This window comes from Schistosoma mansoni, chromosome W, assembly GCF_000237925.1.
Source record: "Schistosoma mansoni strain Puerto Rico chromosome W, complete genome".
NCBI lineage: Eukaryota > Metazoa > Platyhelminthes > Trematoda > Strigeidida > Schistosomatidae > Schistosoma > Schistosoma mansoni.
Genome location: NC_031502.1, coordinates 59,112,632 through 59,135,824, shown reverse-complemented (window position 1 = coordinate 59,135,824; position 23,193 = coordinate 59,112,632). Strand labels below are relative to the sequence as shown.

Sequence of the window (23,193 nt, the reverse complement as noted above, 5' to 3'; positions counted from 1 at the left end):
CTCCAGATGACCAAACATTAACTCCATCTGTAGCTCTTCTAGGGCTACTGCGGGTCCCAAGCCCGCGTAAGGAGGAGGGTTGGGCGTGGGGTCTGCAACCCCATCCCGTAGGAAACTAACTCGCTAAAAATACGTCAACCAGATTAAACAAATTAAACCATTTAAACTCTGCCCTGGGAGTTGAAGGAAGGATTATGACACCTCATGATGAAAGTCGAAATTCTTCGGAAGTCACGAGGCTGATGCCCTTTCTAACAATCAGAGCAACAAGTAATATAGGTACAAAGAACGTCCGAACAATGTGGGAGACTGGAAGGACCAGACAAATAGCTACGGAAATGAAAAAAACTTGGCAGTGCTCGGAATCACCGAAACTCATTGGATTCAAGCTGGACAACAAAGGCTAGATACGGGAAAAGTGTTGCTGTACTCCGGTCACGAAAAAGAAAATGCTTCGCACACTCGGGAAGTTGCTCTGATGGTGTCCAAAGATGCACGAAATGCACTTATAGGATGGGAATCTCATGGATCCAGGGTCATCAAAGCAACATTCGAAACAAAGTTGATCACAATGAATGTTATGCGCCCAATAGCAATGATGATGATAAAGATCAGTTACACGAGAGGTTGCATCTATCGTACGGAAATGCACAGGAAATAGCTTGACCATCCTGATGTGAGACCTAAACGTCAAAGTCGGAATTCACAACACCGGGTATGAAGATATCATGAGACGATATGAACTGACTGGGAGAAAAGAACGAGAATGGTGACAAATTTGCAAATATATGTGCATTCAACGAAATGATTATAGGCTGCACAATATTCACCAAATCACAACAAGATGGTAACAGTCACTTGTTTTAGGGGACAAAAATGCAATTTAGAATCGCTTGCAATAACGTGGATATATGGATTTTCTCCTCTGCGTGTGAGAGTTCTTGTAAACTACTGATGAAAATCTTCCATATGTGAATCTTATTGTTATTTCGTCTACTTATCAAATACCTGTTGTGTCTTATTTGGGTTCTTACACCGTACATCGTATATGATGTTACGGATTGAGAAACGAAAACGACTGAGTTCTCTAATACGATAGGTTCTCTTCGGAACTGAAAACAGTCAATTATACTCAACACATCGAACCTCGACAGCTAAGACAGGAAGAAGATGGAATTGCAGGTTAGGTGATATTTGTGGTAGAACAAACAACCCAAACAAAACTGGTACAAAAGTTGTTACTATGGTAGCCTGAATATGACCTTCGAGCATGTAGCAATTTACCGAACTAAAATAATATGACATCAGAGGGCAAAGGTCATGCGGAAAAGCGAATTGGTAGAAAGTGTGTCGTTCCAGAAGAGATCTTAACCCTTCTAATAAAATATGACTATTCTTACGACCTCCTTAGCACTACCACAAATTAAACTAATATCTAGTTCCCCAAAGTTCACCTCACGATAGTTGTAACAGACAGAAGATTTTCGACTGCTAGACGACAGTGAGTCGGCATCTAATGGTGTTAATGTCTAACTTCAACCAATTCACGAAGTTGAAGTTAGACATTAACATCATCGGATGCCGGCTCAGTGGTCTATCGGTTAAATGCTCTGGCGCGAGACTGATAGGTCCTGGGTTCGAATCTCACGAGGCGAGGTCATGGATGCGCACTGCTGAGATGTTCCACAACAGGACGAAACGGCCGTCCAATGCTTCCAGGTTTTCCTTGGTGGTCTAACTTCAATTGACTCATGCTTTTAACTATGAAAATACTGAAATCTCCACAAAACCCCTTCTGATAATACTAGATGATAGAGAGAAGTGGAAAATGAATTACTTTAACCAATTCTTCAAATAACGCAAAAACGACTATCTTATTCATACATCTTATTATTTTTGATTAGGAAAAAGTAAATATTGTATACAAGTCAACGTTTATTTTTTCATCAATTCATCATTAAGTTCTTATTATATCTTGTACTAACAAAATTGTCTGTTTCAGTCGATTCAATTCATCAGAAACATTCAATTGTGAATTTGATTTGATTAATAAGTTAGAGATCAGGTTATTCGACAAACGATTTGATAATTGATCAAGTAAATGGATTGCTAATTGTTTACTATATTGTATAAATTGATTAGTTTTTAATGAAGAGATAACATCAGCATCACTATTTACAGTATTACCGTCATTATTGTTATTTTCATCATTATTACAAATCTGGTCAATGTATTTAGTTGAATGTAAAGAAATGACTGAGGATAAATACGAGACTAAATCACATAATGAGTGGCAAAGGATGTAAAACTCAGTATTTCGATGATATAGTTTGTTGCTGTAATCATGAGAGAGGTTGGTGGGTTGAGAAGGATTTAATAATTGACCAGATAGGATTTCCAATGACATACACCATAAATTGAATAGATCTGATGTTAATGTGAAGAGATCGAATGAACCACAAAGTTCTAAAGGGATAAATAAAAAAGGATATAAATGAATAATAATAGATACTGAAGTTTATATTCTTTCAATTGTGAACGTTCTGATTAGTTCGGCTTTTACAACTTTCAGTCAGTCACAATGTAGAACCTATACACATGTACATCGGTTCAAATTGCTATACAGTATTAGTACAGAGAGATGAAGTTGTCAGGCCAAATCCCAGAATAATCGAGATATCAGTATCAGTGGTAATTACAAAAATTAGGCATCGAAGATATACGACTCGAAAAGAAAATATAAATTAGCAAAATAAAAACGAAAAAAAGTGAGGAATTTAGAGTTTCAGGATTTGCGGGAAGAGTGGATGCGCCTAGGCCATCGCAGACGATTTTAAGTTATGTCATTCAAGATCTCTAACCATTGGTTAAAATAACCACGCCGACTGTAACCAGATAGCCTACACCTATCAGCGTGACGAAGTCTAATTGTCAGTGACTTCATGGAATGATGCCATGTTTTGGTGTGGTCGCACACAGCTTCAAGCTCTCTCCTGTATTAGAAAACAGCCCGTCGAGGTAAGCATTGGCTAGGCATACGTAACACGTCCCAACCACCTGAGTTGATGGAAATTTACTACCTCATCAATTGATTCCCCACCATTACCTAGTATTCTATTCCTAATACATGCACGAACAATGCTTTGTAGACACATGATCGAATACCAGTAACCTATAAATATCCTCTATTCTTAATGGCCATGTTTCTCATCCATGAAGTAGGAAGGGACCAACTGCTGTGCAGTAAAATCGTCTTTTGGTTGGCATACGGCTTCCTCGCATATGCCACAAGTTGGGAAAAGCCAACAGAGCCTTCTGAACCCGTGCCGAAATTTCGTCAGGCACCAGACCATCAGTACTGATGAGAATCTCAAGATAAGTGAAGTGGCCGATACGTTCAACTACTTCACTTCTTATCACTAATTGAGATAATGACCCTAGTCAATCCTGAAGCAACACTTTACATTTGGAGGGAGAGAACTGCATCTGAAACATGCTTGCATTATTGCTTGAGGTGGTCAGAAGACTGTACTTTGTCAGCGTCTTCACCAAAAAGAACTGTATCATCTGCGTATTCTAAACCAAAAAGTGAATCTCCTGGTAGAAGATCAATCTGTGCAAAGTCATATGTTGAAAGTGTTATCTCTAAAAGCATGTCTCCAACTCTTTTACCCCATAATATATATGCTGGATGAGGTAACGTGAGGCTTTTGGATTTCGTTTTATATGCATGGATTTTAATGTTATTGCATTTCGTTTTCCTGAGTATATATTATATATTTGCTAGAATAAATAATATTGATCAGTTGTTGGCAATATTTCAAGTGTTTATCCAATAGTGTCAAAACGTTTATCAGGAGTCATACTAACAGTCTCTGTCGAATGGTGGCTCAGTAGTTAAGAAATTGAACTTAGTGTTTCAGTCTCAGGGTTAGACATCCGATTAGTATCACTAGCCCTAATGCTTAAAATATGGAAGCAAAGGCAAGTATAATATACTAGCAGTCTTTAAGGTTATCCACGCAATATAGCACAGTGTTTACTCAGTTCAGGAAATAATAGAGGCAAAATATGAGTCTGGGTAATATAATTAGTAATTGTACATTGACGGATAGGAAGTAATTCATAGGATGTTTTTAAAAATCTCTCAAATGTTTCCTACTTAGAAAATCTATTTATAGCAATTTTTGACCATTTGGTTCAATAGTAATTTAGATAATATCATTAACCTTTAAACAAAATTCGTTACACTGTTTTAATGTAGTTAGCACAAGTTAAAAATAGTTACTGTCGATAATCAGAAGGGGTTTTTGTGGAGATTTAGTATTTTCATTGTTGAAAGCGTGAGTCAATTGAAGCTAGACCACCAGGAAAAACCTGGAAGCATTGGACGGCCGTTTCGTCCTGTTGTGGAACATCTCAGCAGTGCGCATCCATGACCTCGCCTCGTGAGATTCGAACCCAGGACCTATCAGTCTCGCGCCAGAGCATTTAACCGATAGACCACTGAGCCGGCATCCCATGGTGTTTATGTCTAACTTCAAATAATAACAAAAAAACATTTAACAAACTCACTACTCCAATCCAATAAGTAGAATAGTCTTGAAGGTGTATTGTCATTCGTCTCTTGATTGTCACTAATTAAATTCGGTACAGGATAAACTAATACACCAGCTTTGAGTAATTTATACAATAGAAAGTATAATCGTTCCCAACATTTCCACTGTTTTGATTTGACAATTTTCCTAAGAAACTTAATAAGGAAAAATGAATAAGCAAATCTCACTTTTATTTGGCAATAGATGTGCACTATAACAATAAGAAGTGAATATTCAGCCTTCTGTAATAGATACTTTACTGCCGATCAAAACTTGTTGAATAAAGAAATTACATGCATATAACCCGCTTAATTTTACTATCTTAGACACTGTATTGTCATCAATGATCATATAACAATGGCAAATTTTAACATAACTTATCCATATGTGATTTGAACTAATCCATGATCGAAATTTAATCTTTCTGTTACTTTGACAATCTTTCTTGTTTCAAATAGGGCTTACTTTGATAACTGCGATTAAGTGATGCAAAGGCAATGCGCTTGCCGAGAAGTCTGAAGGTCCCAAGTACGCACTTATGTGGAGTTCCAAACTCTGATAAAACAACTGTCCAGTTTTCCCTAAATTACAACGATCCTTAAGCTGAAATCTGTTCATGTGGTAAACTATAATTGACAAATATATGTATAGTGGTCCAGTAGTTTTGGCAAACAATGAATGATATGGCCTGAAGGTTGATGGATATCAGTGCTAAGTTTCAATACACATATAACAATTCAACGAAATCATTAATGACATCAACACACAAACTTTAGATCAATATGAGTCTGAGGATCAAATGTTAAGGAAATTCGCTACATGTGGGATAATCAAAACCGAGCATGAGGGGAAAAATCTGTTACAATAAGAAGAAAATTGTTGATGTTTGCAATCATCATCCTCAGATTAAAGCATAAACTGCAATTAGAAAAAGGCACCACTTAGACTTCTAGAAAGTAAAAATTCCCATTGTATTTTAGTTTTAAGGTTTTTACAAAAGTCATTTTGCTATTCCTGATGTTATTAACGATATCAAGTGGGTTAAAATTTGTGGTCTGTAAAGTACATTTACCAGCAAAAATCATATACCAGTTTAAATGTAGTTATACCTTTTTTCCATTCAACAGTGTAGTTTTGTAGAAGTCCCATTAGATTATGTGTATCACCAATTCATCCAAAAGTTTATTAGACTTTACGGGTATTTTAGTAAATTAAACTACAGGGGTTAAATTAATTTAAGTACAATTTTGATGAATTTGAAGCTTTCTAATGGATCGAAATAACAATGCGGCGCTACCGTGAAAAACGTTAGTTTGAATAGTCTTTATGACCGTCCGACCTAGTAGTACCTAGTAGTACGTATTGTGAAATTTTGGATTCATTACATTACATTTAATTGTTTCTCCTTTCATAATGGTATTTCGAGCCAACATAGTCATTAAAATAAAATATTTTATCCAGTCAGTCACATAAATTGTTAAACAAATACAAAATGCTCGCGCAATACCGTGGAGTGGCTGGAGTTAGACATTAACACTGTTAGACGCCGGCTCAGAGGTCAAGAGTTAGCGCCCCAGTTCGGGAGTCCCGGATTCGAGTCCCACGTGCACGATCGTAGATGCACGCTGCTGAGGTACCCTATACTAGCACGAAATGGGTGTCCAGGTTTCCAATGGCAATATAACATTGATCGATTCATGATTTCGATTAAATACATTCTATGTATGTGCTAGGGAATGTGAGTCATACCATAAAGCTGAACAACAACTTGGATTTAGGCAGATAATATTAAGCTTAATGATAGACCAGAATCCATATACTTCTCATTGGCTACATCTTCAATTATACATGTGCAGTAATTGTTGAACTACCTTTCACAAACAAAGACTGTATCATTACCCTAAGGGTTTAAAACACTTATCATATCTATAAATGAAAATCCGATGATTTCAACTCTTAGCTGATTTAATAATTGCTAAAAACAATTCCATTATCATGTATCAATAATATCCCTCATTAATCATTCATATTCATTGTGACTTGAATAGACATTTCACTCATTACTATATCATCTCAACTAACAGTGAAATATACAAAGGTCAACTAAACAGTACAGGTCAGTAGTGGTGGGTGTATATGGATGAATAAAAAAAAAATCAGCTCTTCTGACCCAGCTTGAATGGATGACCTGTGGTGTTAGGTTATTTTCCTGTTCAAGCGGCTTTTTTCATATTCTATATTCTATTGTCAATGGCTTCCTTGTACCAATATTTATGTGTTTAAATAAATAAATAATAAATAACTTAGCTAGATCGACATTGTAAACCATTGAGCATTGGACAGATACTTTGTCCTAGAACGAGACCCATCAGGACGAGGCAGCTGGCCGACAGAAGCTATGGTTCCATGGTTTAACTAATTCAATATTTAACAAACGGTATCACAAGTTTGAACAGAACACGTCAACCAATTCGCTATTAGCAATCAAAAGTAGATGGTGCCTTGAAGTACTGTGTACGGTTCAGACTATTGGTTGTCTACATAAATGTGCGCTTAGTTTTTGAGCAATTGTACAATCGCAACTTTTCTTTGCAAAACAATTGAAATGACGGATCCTATTCACTAGGAGCTATTTTACACAGTCTAGTTATTTATTAAGCAAAAGGAATATAGGTATCCATTAACTAACCAATAAATATAATTATAAACTAACCAATTGAATAGCAATTATTAAATGACCAGAACTAATTTTTGATACGTGATCCAGTAATTGACCATTCGATTTCAATGACTTATTTATGATTGATTTTAATACTTCACTGCATAACGTGTTAGAAACAGTGGCTAGCTCAAAAATGAAATACAGTAAACGTGGTGATATCACCATTTTGTTGTTTATATGATTGTCTCCAATCTCTGCATTCGACGGTAACAGTGAATTGCAATCTTCTGTTTGTCCTGTTAATGATGGAACAACGGAAATAGCCTTGAATTGTATGCCAGTACTGCAAAAACAACAATGACAAAGAGAGAAAAATAAGGAATAATCTACTAAACTATTAAAGTGAATTTCTACAGAGAAATACTATTAAAAATTCAGTCAATCATAGGCAACGCAGAACCTGGAATATATATTCATCGGTCCAAGTTGCCATACCACATTAAAACAGTATTAGAAGTGGTAAAAGTATCATGGGTAATAGTAGTAGCATTAAAAAAGATTAGACAGAGAGAATATGATTCGAGAAGAAAATGAAAATATGAATTCATGGAATAAAAATTAGATTTTCGTAAAACTCAGGATCTAAAGGAAGGCGAAGGGTAAATGTATCTGTGTCATTGGGGTCGATTCTCAGCTGAGTCATTAAGTGTCGTTGTACTTTGAGTAAAGCTTTCTTCCAACTTACTTCTTCGATTAAAAACAACAATTATTATCACAATTATATAAGTTTATCCACAAAGTAATGACCAGTACAGAAACGGTAATGTTGGTATAACTTATTAATTCAGTACAAATCAGTGAATCAACTCTGCTAACAAAACCGAAATAGTTTAATCTAATAGTGAAAAGACAAGTGTGGTTTAATCAGCGGGTCACCACTTCACAAGAAACTTTTTCATTAACGAAGAGCACATCATGGACTGTTGTTAGAATTGGCTATTTCAAGTGCCATCATAGATATGCTTCTAACAATATCACTTTCATTGTCTAATTTTCAGGGATTGATATTATACTTGTCGTATGAGTGGATTTGAGGGAAAGTCATGTAAGGCCAAAAAACATGGAATTAATTCATGTAGTTAATGATTATTGTTATGGGCCTTTTTAGTACATGAAAATTAACTGGTTAGGGTCCTTAACATATACTCCATGATTGAAGACATTCGGTGGTATATATTTTGTAATACCACGGATCTATTTACTATTTATTTTCCTATAAATCCGTAATATATGTACAATCTTAAGAGGAAATACTAACACTATTCTTCAAGTATATCCAGAGGATTATTTATTTATTTGAACACATAAACATTGGTACAAGGGGGAAGCAAATACATACGCCTCACATAATAACAATGAGGTCAGTAGTAGTTACCATCGATTCGTTTGAGGGCTGTGATACTGCCCGGGTGCCCAAACCGAAACAATTAATTTATCCTAGGGAGCCACACTCTGAGCGTTTGACCTAAATGTCTAATCCACAAGGCAGTGGAGCAACGTAATGAGATGTAGTCCCATGCCAGCCAGTGACCAACAATAATTTCATACGCTATTAGTTCCCTTAGGATTCTGGAACCCATGTGCACCATTGGTTTAAACCCTTCGTGTCCATCAACCTATTTAAAGCGCCAGACATTCACTTTTCGTCCTCTCAGTTTCGTAAATAACACCCTCGCCGAGAGAAGGCAATAAATAGAACTTCCCTAGCAGCGGTTGTATACGTGTAGCAATGTGAGAGCATTTCGAGAAGAGGAATGGACTCTCCCCAGTCTCAGCCGTAACTAGAGCATTTGGTTGCCTCAAATACAATGAATCAACCGTCTTGAACTTCAGTCAATCCTTAACCAAACCTATTAATCAACTTGTACATTTAGGTATCCTTTAATTAAAGAAAAACAAAAAGTTTACATTACCAAAACAAAAACAGACTAGTCAAATTAATTTGTTTTATATCAATTATAAAACTCTGCCTGTAGCTCTCATAAAGTGACTACCGGTCCCAAACCCGGGTAAAGGAGGAGGGTTGGGCATGGAGTTAGCGATCTCATCCCGTGGAAAACTATTTCGCTCAGAAAACGATAACCGGAACTGGTGAGCGGACTATGGCTCTTCCACGAGGGGTAACAGGCGTAAGTAAGTAATATCTGCCCCCAAACGCCCTGGTACGGTCGAGAGTGGGGATAGTCCGCTCTCCCTCTCCAAATGCTCTCACATGGCCATGCGTATATAGCCTCTGACAGGTAAGTCCTACTCACTGCCTTCTCGTGGCATTACTGTTGTTTACGGAATTGAGAGGACGAAAGCGAATGTCCGGCGCTTTAACCAGGTTAGTGGACACGGAAAGTCCACCTAGGGGAGTTGGAAAACCCTGATTCCAAACCAATGGTACACATGGGTCCCAGTATCCTGAAGGAACAAATGGCGTATGAACCAATCGCTGGTCAACGGCTACCATGGGACTGCATCTCCTCACGATGCTCCACTGCCTTGTGGATCAGACCTTCAGGTCATAGGCTCCGGTTGTAGCCCCTTAAGAAAACCACCTGCTTCAGTTTGGGCACATGGGCAGTATCATAGCCCTCACACAAATCGAATGAGATTTGTGCGGTGCATATATATCTTGCGCCCATTGTACCAATATTTATGTGTTTAAATAAATAATAATAATAATTGATATCCATTATAAGAAATGATTACAATTCATAGATTGTTTTTTTTCCTTAAATGAATTACTTTTTATAAAATAAATTAATATCCATGAAATTTTCCAATGAATTCATTTGTATTTCATTTATTTCAATAGATAAATTGAAAATTTGATCTTTCAATTGATAAATATCTTCCAAATATTCATTATTATTATTACCATTATTATTATTATTATTATTTGTAGTAGTAGTAGTATCATTATTATTATTATTTAATTGATTAATAGTTGCCATGGATGAAGAAAATATTATATTAAATAAATAAAAGCATCTATATTTATACCAATTATAGATATTTATTGAATTTTGAATATTTTGTTTTAATTTATAAATTAAATTAAGATTATTTTTAATTTGTTTTAATTGTTTTAATAGATTATTATCATTATGATTATCTTGATTAAAACAAAAATAATGAATTAATTCAAATAATATAATGTCTACTTCATTTGAAATAAGATATTGTATATCATTGTTCATTAATTGTACATGTGAATCATTATTATTATTACTACTACTATAATCAGTAGTAGTAGTAGTAGTAGTATTGAATTGGTTTAAAAATAAAATATTGAACAATTGAATAATTTGTTCTATTAATTCATTTAAATTAATTCTATCTAAAAGTTTAATGATAGATTTATCTTTTATAAGTGAATATAATACATGAATAAATATTCGAATATGTATATGTTGTATAGAGGTATGTTGGTTATTAGTTATATTAGTAGTATTAGTAATAGTAGTAGTATGAGTTGTAGACGTTAAATGATCAATATGAGAACATGATTTATTCATGATATTGTTTTCTACAAGTATTAAGAAATACTTCATAATGTTGTTTATTTGAATAAAACAATTTGGCTGTAAAAAGAAAAGGTAATAATAATAATAATATAATATAAACTGATTAAAAGATAATATCTACTGAAATTTATTATTTACTTATTTGAACACATAATTATTGGTACAAAGGGACACCAGATATATATGCGCCGCAAAAATCTCATTTGATTTGTGTGAGGGCTGTGATACCACCCAGGTGCCCAAACTGAAGCAGGTGGTTTTCTTAGGGGGCCACACTCCGAGCCTTTGATCTAAAGGTCTGATCCACAAGGCAGTGGAGCATCGTGAGGAGATGCAGTCCCATGGTAGCCGTTGACCAATGACAGGTTCGTCCGCCATTCGTTCCACCCAGGATACTGGAGCCCATGTGCATCATAGGTTTGGAATCAGGGTTTTTCAACTCCCCCTAGGTGGACTTTCCATGTCCACCAACCAGGTTAAAGCGCCGGACATTCGCTTTTCGTCCTCTCAATTTGTAAACAGTAATGCCACGAGAAGACAGTGAGTAGGACTTCCCTGGCACAGGCTATATACGCGTGGCCATGTGAGAGCATTTCGAGAGGGAGAGCGGACGCTCCCCACTCTCGACCGTACCAGGGCATTTAGGGGCGATCTACTGAAAACTGGTAGAATATTTCATCTTGTTGAAGTAAGAGTGATTACTGATGTCCTACTTCTTAAATAAATAGTAAGTCCTAGTTGATTGATGTCAAGAGGATATTTGCTTTCAGACTAGGTTTCGTCCACATTGTCATATCCGAATGAAGAACAAATGAATGGCAGCTGCTAAGAACTATTTATGGAATGTTATAATATATATCATAAGCTTTTATTTGACCTATCGACTATTATGGTATGATTTACTGCTATTAAGTTCTTCCCAATTTACTAGTTACAGTCTCTCACAATCATAGCCACTTTTTTGGTTTGATCATGTTAAACTGTTAATTTCTTTTTTATGATATAATATGGTCTGGTTTGCTTGTATATAAACTAAGTATGTTCGAAATATATGATCCATATAGTGGAAGCAGATATTGCTGTTCTGGACTCAACAGGAAGGGCTAGACAAGAAGGACCGATAAAAACTCTAGGTTGCTCGTACCGATCAACACGTCATTGATTTGGCACAGTGCTAAGATTGTACAAATCGTGTTCTGATTAGCGATCTTACCACGTGATAATAAACAAACCAAAAGTCATAGCACCAGTGAGTACGGTCTTAATAGTTTAGACATTAATTATATCACTCATTTCTTTTACAAAAATTATATGGTATTTCTACATAGCCCAAAATAAATGCATCTTAAAGAAGACTATCGTAACCTAGAACTACCCGATTACCAAGTTGATAAAGAAATACATGTAGAACCAAGTTATCTATTTAATTGAAGATACTCGTTAAAAGAATTTAGTTCATAAGTATGACTTGAGGCTATTTAAATGTATAATATAATTACATTAGGCAAATTATTCAAATAGAGTATGGAAATATAAATAGAAAAGACTGCGTTGTAAATACTTCAAATATCAGAATATCGGAACAAAGTGATAGATACACATGATTTGGCTAATGTAGACCGTAAATGAAGCATTCAGCAAAAAAACGGATGTTAATGAAGGTGAATTCTGATTGTGGACAAGATGATTTTGAGTATTATTAGAGGTAAGAAGGCAATTATCACTCTCCGACTGCCTGTACAGTAAAGGGATACTTCTTTATAACGTACCTAAAAGGTAGACTGGGTTAAGTAGTGGTGATATTGAGAACTCAGAACCATGACTGTAGAGTCAAGAGGATAACCTCTTGAGATCGGTCACACGCTACATTTTTATTAGTAGTCTTAGATGTAATAGCTCCGCACTTCAAAAAGCCTTGGCGCCGGCGACGGAATTTCGTGGGTAAGGTGAGGGGTGACATTTGTAGGGTCAGCTTTTTATAACTCCGTTTCCGTTGTGAGGAAGTTGCACTGATGTAGATGCTAGTTATCTGAGGGAAAAAGACCTACAGCCGTCCCACTACTGTACATTCGACAGTACAACTTTGTCCTCGGACCTTGAGTTTACCGCTTTTAATATTGTCACTCTTCAACTAACCGGTTTGCTATGATAGAACCTAAGGAAATGAATCATCCAGCTGATATAGCTTGATTAGGTCATCCCGATATGCAAAACCAGCCACCACGTCAATTTAGCAGCCGAAATTGAGACATAAAGGAAAAATGAATAAAACGTACCTACTATAACACTAGTTTAACATACCTTTGTAAATAAATAAACGATAGTATTCAATAGAGGGTTTTCTGATAACTTAGAACTTGACCATGCTTCTTCAAACATATCAAATTGATATAATTTATTATTGTTTGATAAGTCACTTTTATTCTTTTCCTCTTCATATTGAAAATTTACACTGAATAAATTTCCATTATTTAATTCATCAAATGGATCTTCATAACCAAATAATGAAATGTCTAAATAGGATTTACGATTTGACCAATCAATTAAAATGACTTCTTGAAAAATTGTACTATGCACAACTTGTTGTTCAGATGAAATCGTCATCGTAAATTTATCATGGTTAGTTTCAGGTAGAGATTTTGTTCCAGTAGAAAAATTAATAGGAACTTCAAATGCATACAATAATTGATCAAGAAGCTGTAATTAAAATGAACAAAATACAGTAAAATAAGTTAAGGAATTATGATTACATAAATCTGGATATGATAAACCATACAACCTTTTATCTTAGTTTCTATTCTACTCAGTTCCTTACTGTGTACTACGTTACTTACTATTATTAAGTAGTTTATGTCATTATCAGGAAGAAGGGATGGAAGTGGATAGGACACACATTGAGGAAATCACCCAATTGTGTCACAAGACAAACCCTGACATGGAATCCTGAAGGTCAAAAGAGAAGATGAAGACCAAAGAACACATTACGCCGAGAAATGGAGAGATACATGAGAAGAATCAACAAAATCTGGATAGAACTAGAAAGGAAGGCCCAAGACAGAGTGGGTTGGAGAATGCTGGTCGTCGACCTATGCTCCATTGAGAGTAACAGGCGTAGATAAAAAAGTAAAGTAAGAAGTTATTATCAAACATTCTCGTTATGTTTGATATTTTATAAGTGAGTAAATGAATCTGCAATATTTAATTCATTTGTCATGATAATTGTGTTCTTTTGACAGTCTCAATAGCTTTTCCTTTCTTGATGTATCATCACTGAATATGTACGTCACTAGTAATAGTGACAATATCCATAAACTATATGCATCAATCTCGCTTCGATTTATTCGCTGGCATTATTGAAGTGATATAGCTACTGGTTGTTACTTAGTTTATCTTCATAGATTTTAAGTCATGAGATCTTAGTTAAAACGCCACTAATAACCTAGAGGTCTTGAAAACCCATTTGGCCCCAATATATGACCCCCCCAGCAAAGCAAACCCAAGACCTTCGGTTTCGGACGCGAACACCTAACTCTAGACCAATCAGTCAGCATCCAACAGTTTACCGTGTGTTTTTGTAAATAGCTCTAGTATAACTATAGCAGAGAGAACTTATTTCTTGACTGTACCATGTCACGTGTAAATGCCATACAATTTGAGGGTTGTAAACTATATTGGTTATGTTTTTATCAATTATACCATTTTATAGACAAATGCTTCGTTTTGATTATGGATTAAGGGAATATCAGACAGATATTTTATCCTAAGACTTAACAATATTCCGAAATTTTATAAAACTTTGAATTCAGAATTCACCGGTTATGAAGTATATTATATTTTCGAATTCCAGCAAATCCAGTGCAACAGTTATCGTACATTATCGTTTGAACTCTAAATGTTACATTTTTGTACTAAAATTCTGATGCAAACACGTCCTAGTATAGACGAATGATTTATTTATAGTTACAGATATAGTAATATTAGGTTAAAACTACTATTCTTATAAGTATATTCAGATAGTATCAACAGTTATTAACTTAACTTTTAGCTATTTAGCTTAAGTGTTGAAAATCTTATCCACGTATTTTGTTACACTTGGTACATCCAACACTTGCAGTATGATAGCCAGTAGGCTAGGCTCCTGCTGACCTATATATATATAACGATTGTATATAACAAGATCGAGAACTTACTTTCGAAGTACTCTTAAGAAATGAAAGCCCAAGTTAGTTTTACAATTGCTAGATGCCTATAAGTTAGGAAACTTTCTGGGAAAATGATGTAAAACTTAATAATAACTTGTGTTACGCCGATAAGCCATAAAAAACATAAATGAATCAAATTTTAGAGTGAACGAAAAGCGCTGACTGATATTTCGCTAATGAAATTAACTGTAGTAAAAAATTAATTTATTTGGATAATTCATATCTGTTGAAGATGGAATATAAATAGCCTACTGTTTTTCTCAAAACCTTTAACACCTGACAGGCAAAACCCAAAATGCCAATGTACATTACTTATGAGTAGTACGGTGATCTGCTTGAATATCTGGGCTACCTGTTCCTGACATCTAAATATTGCAAGTTATCTAGTTTTGTTTGTTTTAACATAAAATTATGTCTATTAATCGCATAACCTATTCAGTAGCGTGTATGGAAAGTTTACAACCTTTCACTGTACAAGCTAAAAAAAGATACAATCAGAGACACCATGCTGGCTGGCGATACGTATTGAAAAGAATGAACAGTAGTCAGATGTCGATTCGTGAACTGCTAACATCTAAATGGCGATCACTCAATATTTATCGTCAGGATCGATCATGAAATAAAAAGGAGATTTGTTGAAATACTTTGTGCTGAGAATCCTATATTGTGCCAAAAATATAATATTGAATAAAATCATTAATAATAATAACAATAATAAGTCTAGAATGCTTAAAAATAGGTAGCTCAAAGGTGTAACTCTATAGTTTAATGACTTTAGGAAACTTCAGGTAACATGGTGGGAAGAGTTAAACATCAATAACAGTGATAATAATAATAATGGCAGTTAAACAACAAAAAGACTAACCTGATGAACTGCAGTCAGTGAATGTGGACATTTACGATTGACTGGTAGACGAATTAATTCGACTAAAAATCTCACGGGATTAGTGAATAACAACAATTCACAATCTAGAAGAAACTGGACAGAATTATGATAAATAAAACGAAATTATTAGGCATGACAAATATGCAAAAGTTTTAAGTCGTGAGACAGAGTCAGTAAAATAGATGAACTTATACTATCCAGCTATTTTGTTTTTTAATGTTTTTAAAATGTATGAAACGATGAAAATAAACTAACCAATAAAAGAGAATTTTAGTCCACAAAGGTGAAATTAAATAATAACAAATTTTTTTCTAAAATTGAACAAATGGGTGCCGATTTTGGGATAAAAATGAGAGTAGTTCAGTAATGACGGAACAATATATTGTTAGTTTTGATTCACAAAACGAAATGGCCAGTTTGTGCTGTGGCACATGGAGATGACGTAGTCTGCTTTAGAAAATACTCTACATATATTACTACTAACTTACCTACGCCTGTCACCACTCGTGGAGCAGCATAGGCCACCCACCAGTATTCTCCAGTCAACTCTGTGCTGGACAATCCTTCCAAGTTGTTTCCAATCGCTCTTCATCCTTTCGATGTCTACTTCCAATTCCCAACATATTGTGTTCTTTGGTCTTCTTTTCCACTACCCTTCACGATTCCAAGTTAGTGCTTGCCACTTCAAGCAGTTTGATGATTTCCACAATCTATGTCCTATCCACTTCCAACGTATTTTCCTAACTTCATCCAGCTGATCTCTAGTTTGTTCTCGCCCATAGTAGGTCGTTGTCGATGATAACCGACCAACGGACATTCAGCATCTTGTGTAGACATTTGTTTAGAACTGCTTTTAACATTTTGATGATGATTATAGTAGTTCTCCAAGTTTCAGCTCAGTACATGTTATGTAGTAGCGAAGACATAAGTACGGGTAACTAGATTATCTATATCTATATTCATCTTATTGTAAGCTTCATTTTGACATATTGATTATTATTGTATGATTTACTGTTCCTAAGTTATGCTCAGTTTTATTGATTATTGTCTCCCACGCTTACAGCCTCATTTGGCCTGGTTTTGTACAAATATAATTTCTATTTTATGGTATGGTGTGGTCTGCCTGTCTGGTATATAGATAAAGTATGTTTGAAATAAACGATTCGCATTACAGCAGCTGCTATTGGTGTTTTTGGACTCAAGTGGACGGGTTAGGCGGATAAGGACCAATAAGGACGCTAGATTACTCATATTAATCGAACGTCATTGTCACAGTGTGAAGGTCGTAGAAGGCGTATTCTATTGGTGGATAATTTACGCGGATTACGTCCTTGTTAAATTCGTAAGGTCATAACGAATCAGCGACGACCTTGATCAAGTCATAACAATTGGCTACCGCCTAGGTCAAGTCATAACAAATTGGCGACGGCTAGGTCAAAAACATAACAAATTGGCGACGGGGATGGGATTTCGGTAAAAAAAGTACAAGAATTGGGACGTGATTTTGTCGAAAAAAGTACAGCAGTCGGTGACGTATTTTGGAATTAAATAAGCTGTAATAATTGCCGGCGGTTTTTGGAGTTATTATTATTATTAGCAGTAAAAAAATGACGATTTCTCTGGAACAGTTGCAGATAATATTAGAGCACCAGAATCAGCAGATGTTAAGCTTCCAGCAGAAACTATTTGAAACATTTTTGGACAAATTTTTCACTAAACAAAACGTCTCAGGAAATAAAGAAATTATTTATAATGCAGATAATGGTGCGGAAATGGCCGTCTCAGAAGAACGCCAAGTTGAGGGTTCAATTCCCTTTATATCTGACGGAAAATGCAAAATTGGTAAGTTGGCCGGTTCAGAGCAAGACAATATCTTGCCTAATGCACATGGAACTGTGACAGTATCAGATGAGCAAGAAAAAGAAGGTTCCGCAGACAACCCCCGGAGTCCAGAATCAAATGAAACACCATTAAGTCCGCCCATATCTGAAGACAAACTTAAGTCAGAACAGAACTACAGTTTGCGTGATGTTGGCCAAGAAAACTGGAAGAACGCATGTCCAGAAAATAACTGGAACAGTACAGTTAACCAAATTGCGCCAAATGTGATTCGAAATCATGGGGAGACAGAAGCCTATAATATGGGTTCGCGTAATGATGCCCATAATTCTGATGAAATTTCGTATAAAGATGAGAAAAATAAGTCGGTCGAATCAGATGGTGATAAAAAATCTAATGCAATTTTATTAGATGCCGATTCTCCTAGTTATCTAATATCCTCTAGTGAAAATTTTAATGAATTTGATGGAGATATTTCAGAAAAGCTGAATTCCGATAACCCAAAATCAAATATCGTTCATCATCATCTATTCATTTCTAGTAGATTCTGCGTTCAATACGAGGAATATGTCCTAAATAAAGTCATACTAATTGTATTTTGGAGATATGAGGATCCAACATTATTTCGTGGGGGAGGAAATGTTGGAGAATTTCAACTTACAGATAATTTTTTTTAAAATCAGAAGCTAATCTTCGAATCTTCAAAAAAGGGGAGGTGTTATGTAGTAGCGAAGACATAAGTACGGGTAACTAGATTATCTATATCTATATTCATCTTATTGTAAGCTTCATTTTGACATATTGATTATTATTGTATGATTTACTGTTCCTAAGTTATGCTCAGTTTTATTGATTATTGTCTCCCACGCTTACAGCCTCATTTGGCCTGGTTTTGTACAAATATAATTTTCTATTTTATGGTATGGTGTGGTCTGCCTGTCTGGTATATAGATAAAGTATGTTTGAAATAAACGATTCTCATTACAGCAGCTGCTATTGGTGTTTTTGGACTCAAGTGGACGGGTTAGGCGGATAAGGACCAATAAGGACGCTAGATTACTCATATTAATCGAACGTCATTGTCACAGTGTGAAGGTCGTAGAAGGCGTATTCTATTGGTGGATAATTTACGCGGATTACGTCCTTGTTAAATTCGTAAGGTCATAACGAATCAGCGACGACCTTGATCAAGTCATAACAATTGGCTACCGCCTAGGTCAAGTCATAACAAATTGGCGACGGCTAGGTCAAAAACATAACAGTACAGTAGAACTGTCTTAACGCTCGTATTGAAGATTCTCACTTTGATATTTGTTGACAATAGTTCCGAGTTCCATATGTTGTTGAACTGTAGGAATGTTGTCCTTGCTTTACCTTTAACTTCTGCATCAGATCCTCCTTGTTCATCGACGAAGCTGTTCAGGTACGAACCAATTTCCACCTCTTCCAGAGTTTCTCCATCAAGTGTGATTGGTTCGTTTGGTGTTCTCCGTGTTTTATTTGAGGATCTTGCTTTTACCCTTGTGTATGTTGAGGCCTACTGCTTCTGAAACTGCTGCTACACTGGTTGTCTTGACCCGCATTAGGTGGTGTGTATGGGATAGAAGGGTTAGGTCATCTGAAAGGTTCGAATCATCTCGCTGCATCCAACCTATCCATTGTATTCCGTGCTTTCCTTCACATGTCAAGGTCTTCATAATCCAGTCAACCAACAGAAGAAAAACAAAGGTAGATAGAAAGTAGTCTTGTTTGAAACTGGTCCTCACTTGGAATGCGTCTGTCAGCTGTCCTCCATGCACCACTTTGTATTGTAGTCCGTCGTATGAATTTCGGATGATGTTGACGATCTTCTCAGCCAATCACTCCATAGTGTTGAAGATGGTTCCATAATGTTCTCCTACCCACGCTGTCAAATGATTTCTCATGATCAAGGAAGTTGATATATTGTGACAAATTCAACGATGATCCATAGTGTCGCGATTTGGCCTATGCACAACTGATTCTTACAGAATCCGGACTGTTGATCTCGAAGCTGGGCGTCTACTGAATCTTTCATCCGGTTCAGTAACACTGTTAGAGTTTTCATATTTGCTCAGATCTCCTTTCTTTGAGAGGAAATCACATATTTAATAGTCAGTAGGCTAAGTCCCTGCTTGTCCACACTCAGTGACCAATCATATTTAAATTTCACTACCATATATTTATGATAAAAGTTATATCAAGGCCATCCGTAGCCATGACGCATATATGGCTAACAAAGACTTACATCTTTATTGAAGAGATTTAACACTTGTTGACTATTGTCATAATTATCATCGCTAGAATTTACATTAGAAACAACCAAACGATTGAATAATTGACGAATACGTGTTTGAAAGTGTACAGTCGAATTAAGCAATGGAGTTGATCGATTAGCATTTTTCACTGATGATTGAAGTGATGTTAATAGATCACATTTACTTGATATTGATAGATGTTCAAATACAGCACGGAGAAGCTAAAAATTGTTAAAAATAAAACAAATACAATAGAAGAGAGACAAACAGACAAACAATAAATAAACTATACGTGGAGATCTCTCAAAATCATATGAGCGTAGCACGCTTCTCGTTGTTCGAAAATGGGAGAACGTTACCAAAAGGCAGGCTTCCACTCGAGGACAACTCTATTTTCTCCGCGAGTATCTTCGCCAGCGTGTTCTGCCAACAAGTTTAAGATACAAACGTCTAATCAACTGTCCAGTGGGATGGGGAATAGGTGATCAAAGCGGAAGGAAAATAGTACATCTATTGATAGCTGATGCACACTACATGATCCACAAATACAATACGACCAAACCATCCAGCTCAGAGAACAAAATTCAACATAGTGGGGATCTAGACTGACCAACAAATAAATGTCTGATGTGATCTGCCTAAACAGTAATGATCTCCTACCATATATTTATTGAATGCAACAACTCCATTATACTTCTCATGAAAACTAGTTAACTTAGAATACAAATCTTGATTTAGAAATGTTTTTAGAAAAGAGGGAAGAAGATCGATTTAAATGGGTAACGATATCTTTAACAGGAAGGAAATAAATTTGTATATTTAATAAAGTGACGAACCAATAGGGAGATAGCATCTTTGGTCACAATGTTTATTTATTTATTTGAACACATAAATATTGGTACAAAGGAGCACCGAATACATATGTGCCGCACAAATCTCATTCGATTTGTGTGAGGGCTGTGATACCACCCAGGTGCCCAAACTGAAGCAGGTGGTTTTCTTAGGGGGCTACAACCGGAGCCTGTGACCTGAAGGTCTGATCCACAAGGCAGTGGAGCATCGTGAGGAGATGCAGTCCCATGTTAGCCGGTGACCAACGATTGAGTCATACACCATTTGTTCCCTCAGATTACTGGACCGCATGTGCACCATTGGTTTGGAATCAGGGTTTTCCAACCCCCCTAGGGGGACCTTCCGTGTCCACCAACCTGGTTAAAGCGCCGGACATTCGCTTTTCGTCCTCTCAATTTTGTAAACAACAGTAATGCCGCGAGAAGTCAGTGAGTAGAACTTCCCTGTCAGAGGCTATATACGCGTGGCCATGTGAGAGCATTTCGAGAGGGAGAGAGGACTCTCTCCACTCTCGGCCGTACCAGGGCATTTGGGGGCTTGGTCACAATGACAAATGAACGACGTTTAAGCACATGAAAAGTGTAGTGGGAAAAACAAATTTAAATTCATCGAAAGAAAAATAGTTAGTGAATAAGTGATTTTCATAAGATTCAAACATTCCTAAAAGCTGTTGATAATTTAATTTAGTCTTTTCATAAGTTTTAACAGCTATTGTATGGGGAGGAATAGGTACATATAAGAAAATGAAAAGTCAAAATATAATATATTCATCAAGTGTAGACGTCCACATCAGTTAGTCACAACGTAGAACTTCGTACGTACGTACATCAGTTCGAGTTGCCATACCACATGATAGAACAAGTATCATCTTTTATTGTGAAAAAGCAAATAAAATGGCTACTTCAGAGAAGTATATGTTGATGATGTTGTCCACAAGGAAAATAAGAGCTTCATGAGTAAACTATTCAACTTAAACAACACAACACCAACATTCTAATCACGAACTGCAGATATTCTCCATCATTTTTGCAACAGTTACTGATATAATGAAAGAATTAAAATATTTTCTGTTTCTGAGGTACACTACTAAAATATGGTAATAGGACCGGAGACTGATATTATATTATCATTAGACTTGACACTCGATCGATAATCTATACATAGACTAGGTCAAATTATACCAGATACATGATTCACGACCAAACACATTGGAATTATATTAATTTGATTGATCTTAAAAATATGGGTTTTCAGGTTAATATATGGTAATCCTGTGTAAATAAGTTAGAGGCAAAAAAGAGTTTTCTAAGTTCATTGTTTACGGAAGTACATACTAAGACTATTTGCTATCCATTATCAAGATGTATTATGTATATGTTTATAAAACAGTAACCTACCTTAATGTGTTCATTATCCGGTAGTGCAGCTTTACGAACACGATCAAGATGTAGTATAAGTGAAAAACAGAATAGATGATCTTTGGCTAAAAGTTTAGCATGCGGAAGTAAACGAGACAATAAGCTATAGTAGAACAATAAACAACAGTATATCAGACGAAATAAACAGACAACATTTAGAAGTTTGTGATATGAAGATAGTTTTTATGTCAGAACGAAAACGACTGAAAACCAGGAAGGATCAGAAAGCTCTTTCGTTGTAGTTTTAAGTTTATCATAAATCTCCACAAATGACCTCACCCGAAATTGAACCATGAACTTTAAGGTCAGTAAACTAAACACTCAATTTCAGGTAACTTGTGATACAGCGAGAACCTTACTGAATTGTTATAAGTAACTACTTCACTTTTGATATGGTTCCCCCATTATAGTTGAAGAAAACTCGAAAGCTTTGAAAAACTCATCTCTAGATCCCTGAAAAAAATTTTTTATTTTGTCGAACGTTGTATTGTCTTTTCTAGCCAGGCTATGAATTCTGGATGTATTAAGGATAAACTTCTGCTTTGAGTCAGAGCAATCTGCATCACTAATTCAAGTTGCGCCACAAGGGTAAGTTACATCAATCAAACAATACGAGTTCTTTGGAAGAGCAATACAGAGAACTACTTCGATTAACTGTCAATAATAGGTGTATTCAAGTCAGTCAACAAATTTATCGTGATCACATTAACCTCCAGAAGTGTCCTTTATAACCATCAACATGAAAAGAATAGGCTCGATAAAAGTATAAATCACAAGACGTGTGAACCACATAAGGTTCGCATCAATTCAAAAGCATTATACTTAATCTCTTGTTCTATAGCGGTCTTAACCAAATTTCTAACTTTCTAATCCGATGATATCTCC

General features: G+C 35.8%; 1 protein-coding gene across 1 annotated transcript in view; it reads right to left on the bottom strand.

The window, feature by feature from the left end:
- Window positions 1-1,957: 1,957 nt before the first annotated feature.
- The window catches only part of Smp_163730 (putative rhoptry protein), a gene marked incomplete at both ends in the record, with an annotated part of 82,384 nt that continues 61,148 nt past the window's right edge, over window positions 1,958-23,193 (bottom strand). Inside the window, 8 exons of the mRNA XM_018790328.1 lie at window positions 1,958-2,466; window positions 4,576-4,753; window positions 7,312-7,603; window positions 10,858-10,892; window positions 13,137-13,532; window positions 15,903-16,016; window positions 20,029-20,259; window positions 22,288-22,411. Coding sequence (XP_018655683.1) covers window positions 1,958-2,466; window positions 4,576-4,753; window positions 7,312-7,603; window positions 10,858-10,892; window positions 13,137-13,532; window positions 15,903-16,016; window positions 20,029-20,259; window positions 22,288-22,411 — 1,879 coding nt within the window. The remainder of the gene's footprint in view (window positions 2,467-4,575; window positions 4,754-7,311; window positions 7,604-10,857; window positions 10,893-13,136; window positions 13,533-15,902; window positions 16,017-20,028; window positions 20,260-22,287; window positions 22,412-23,193) is intronic.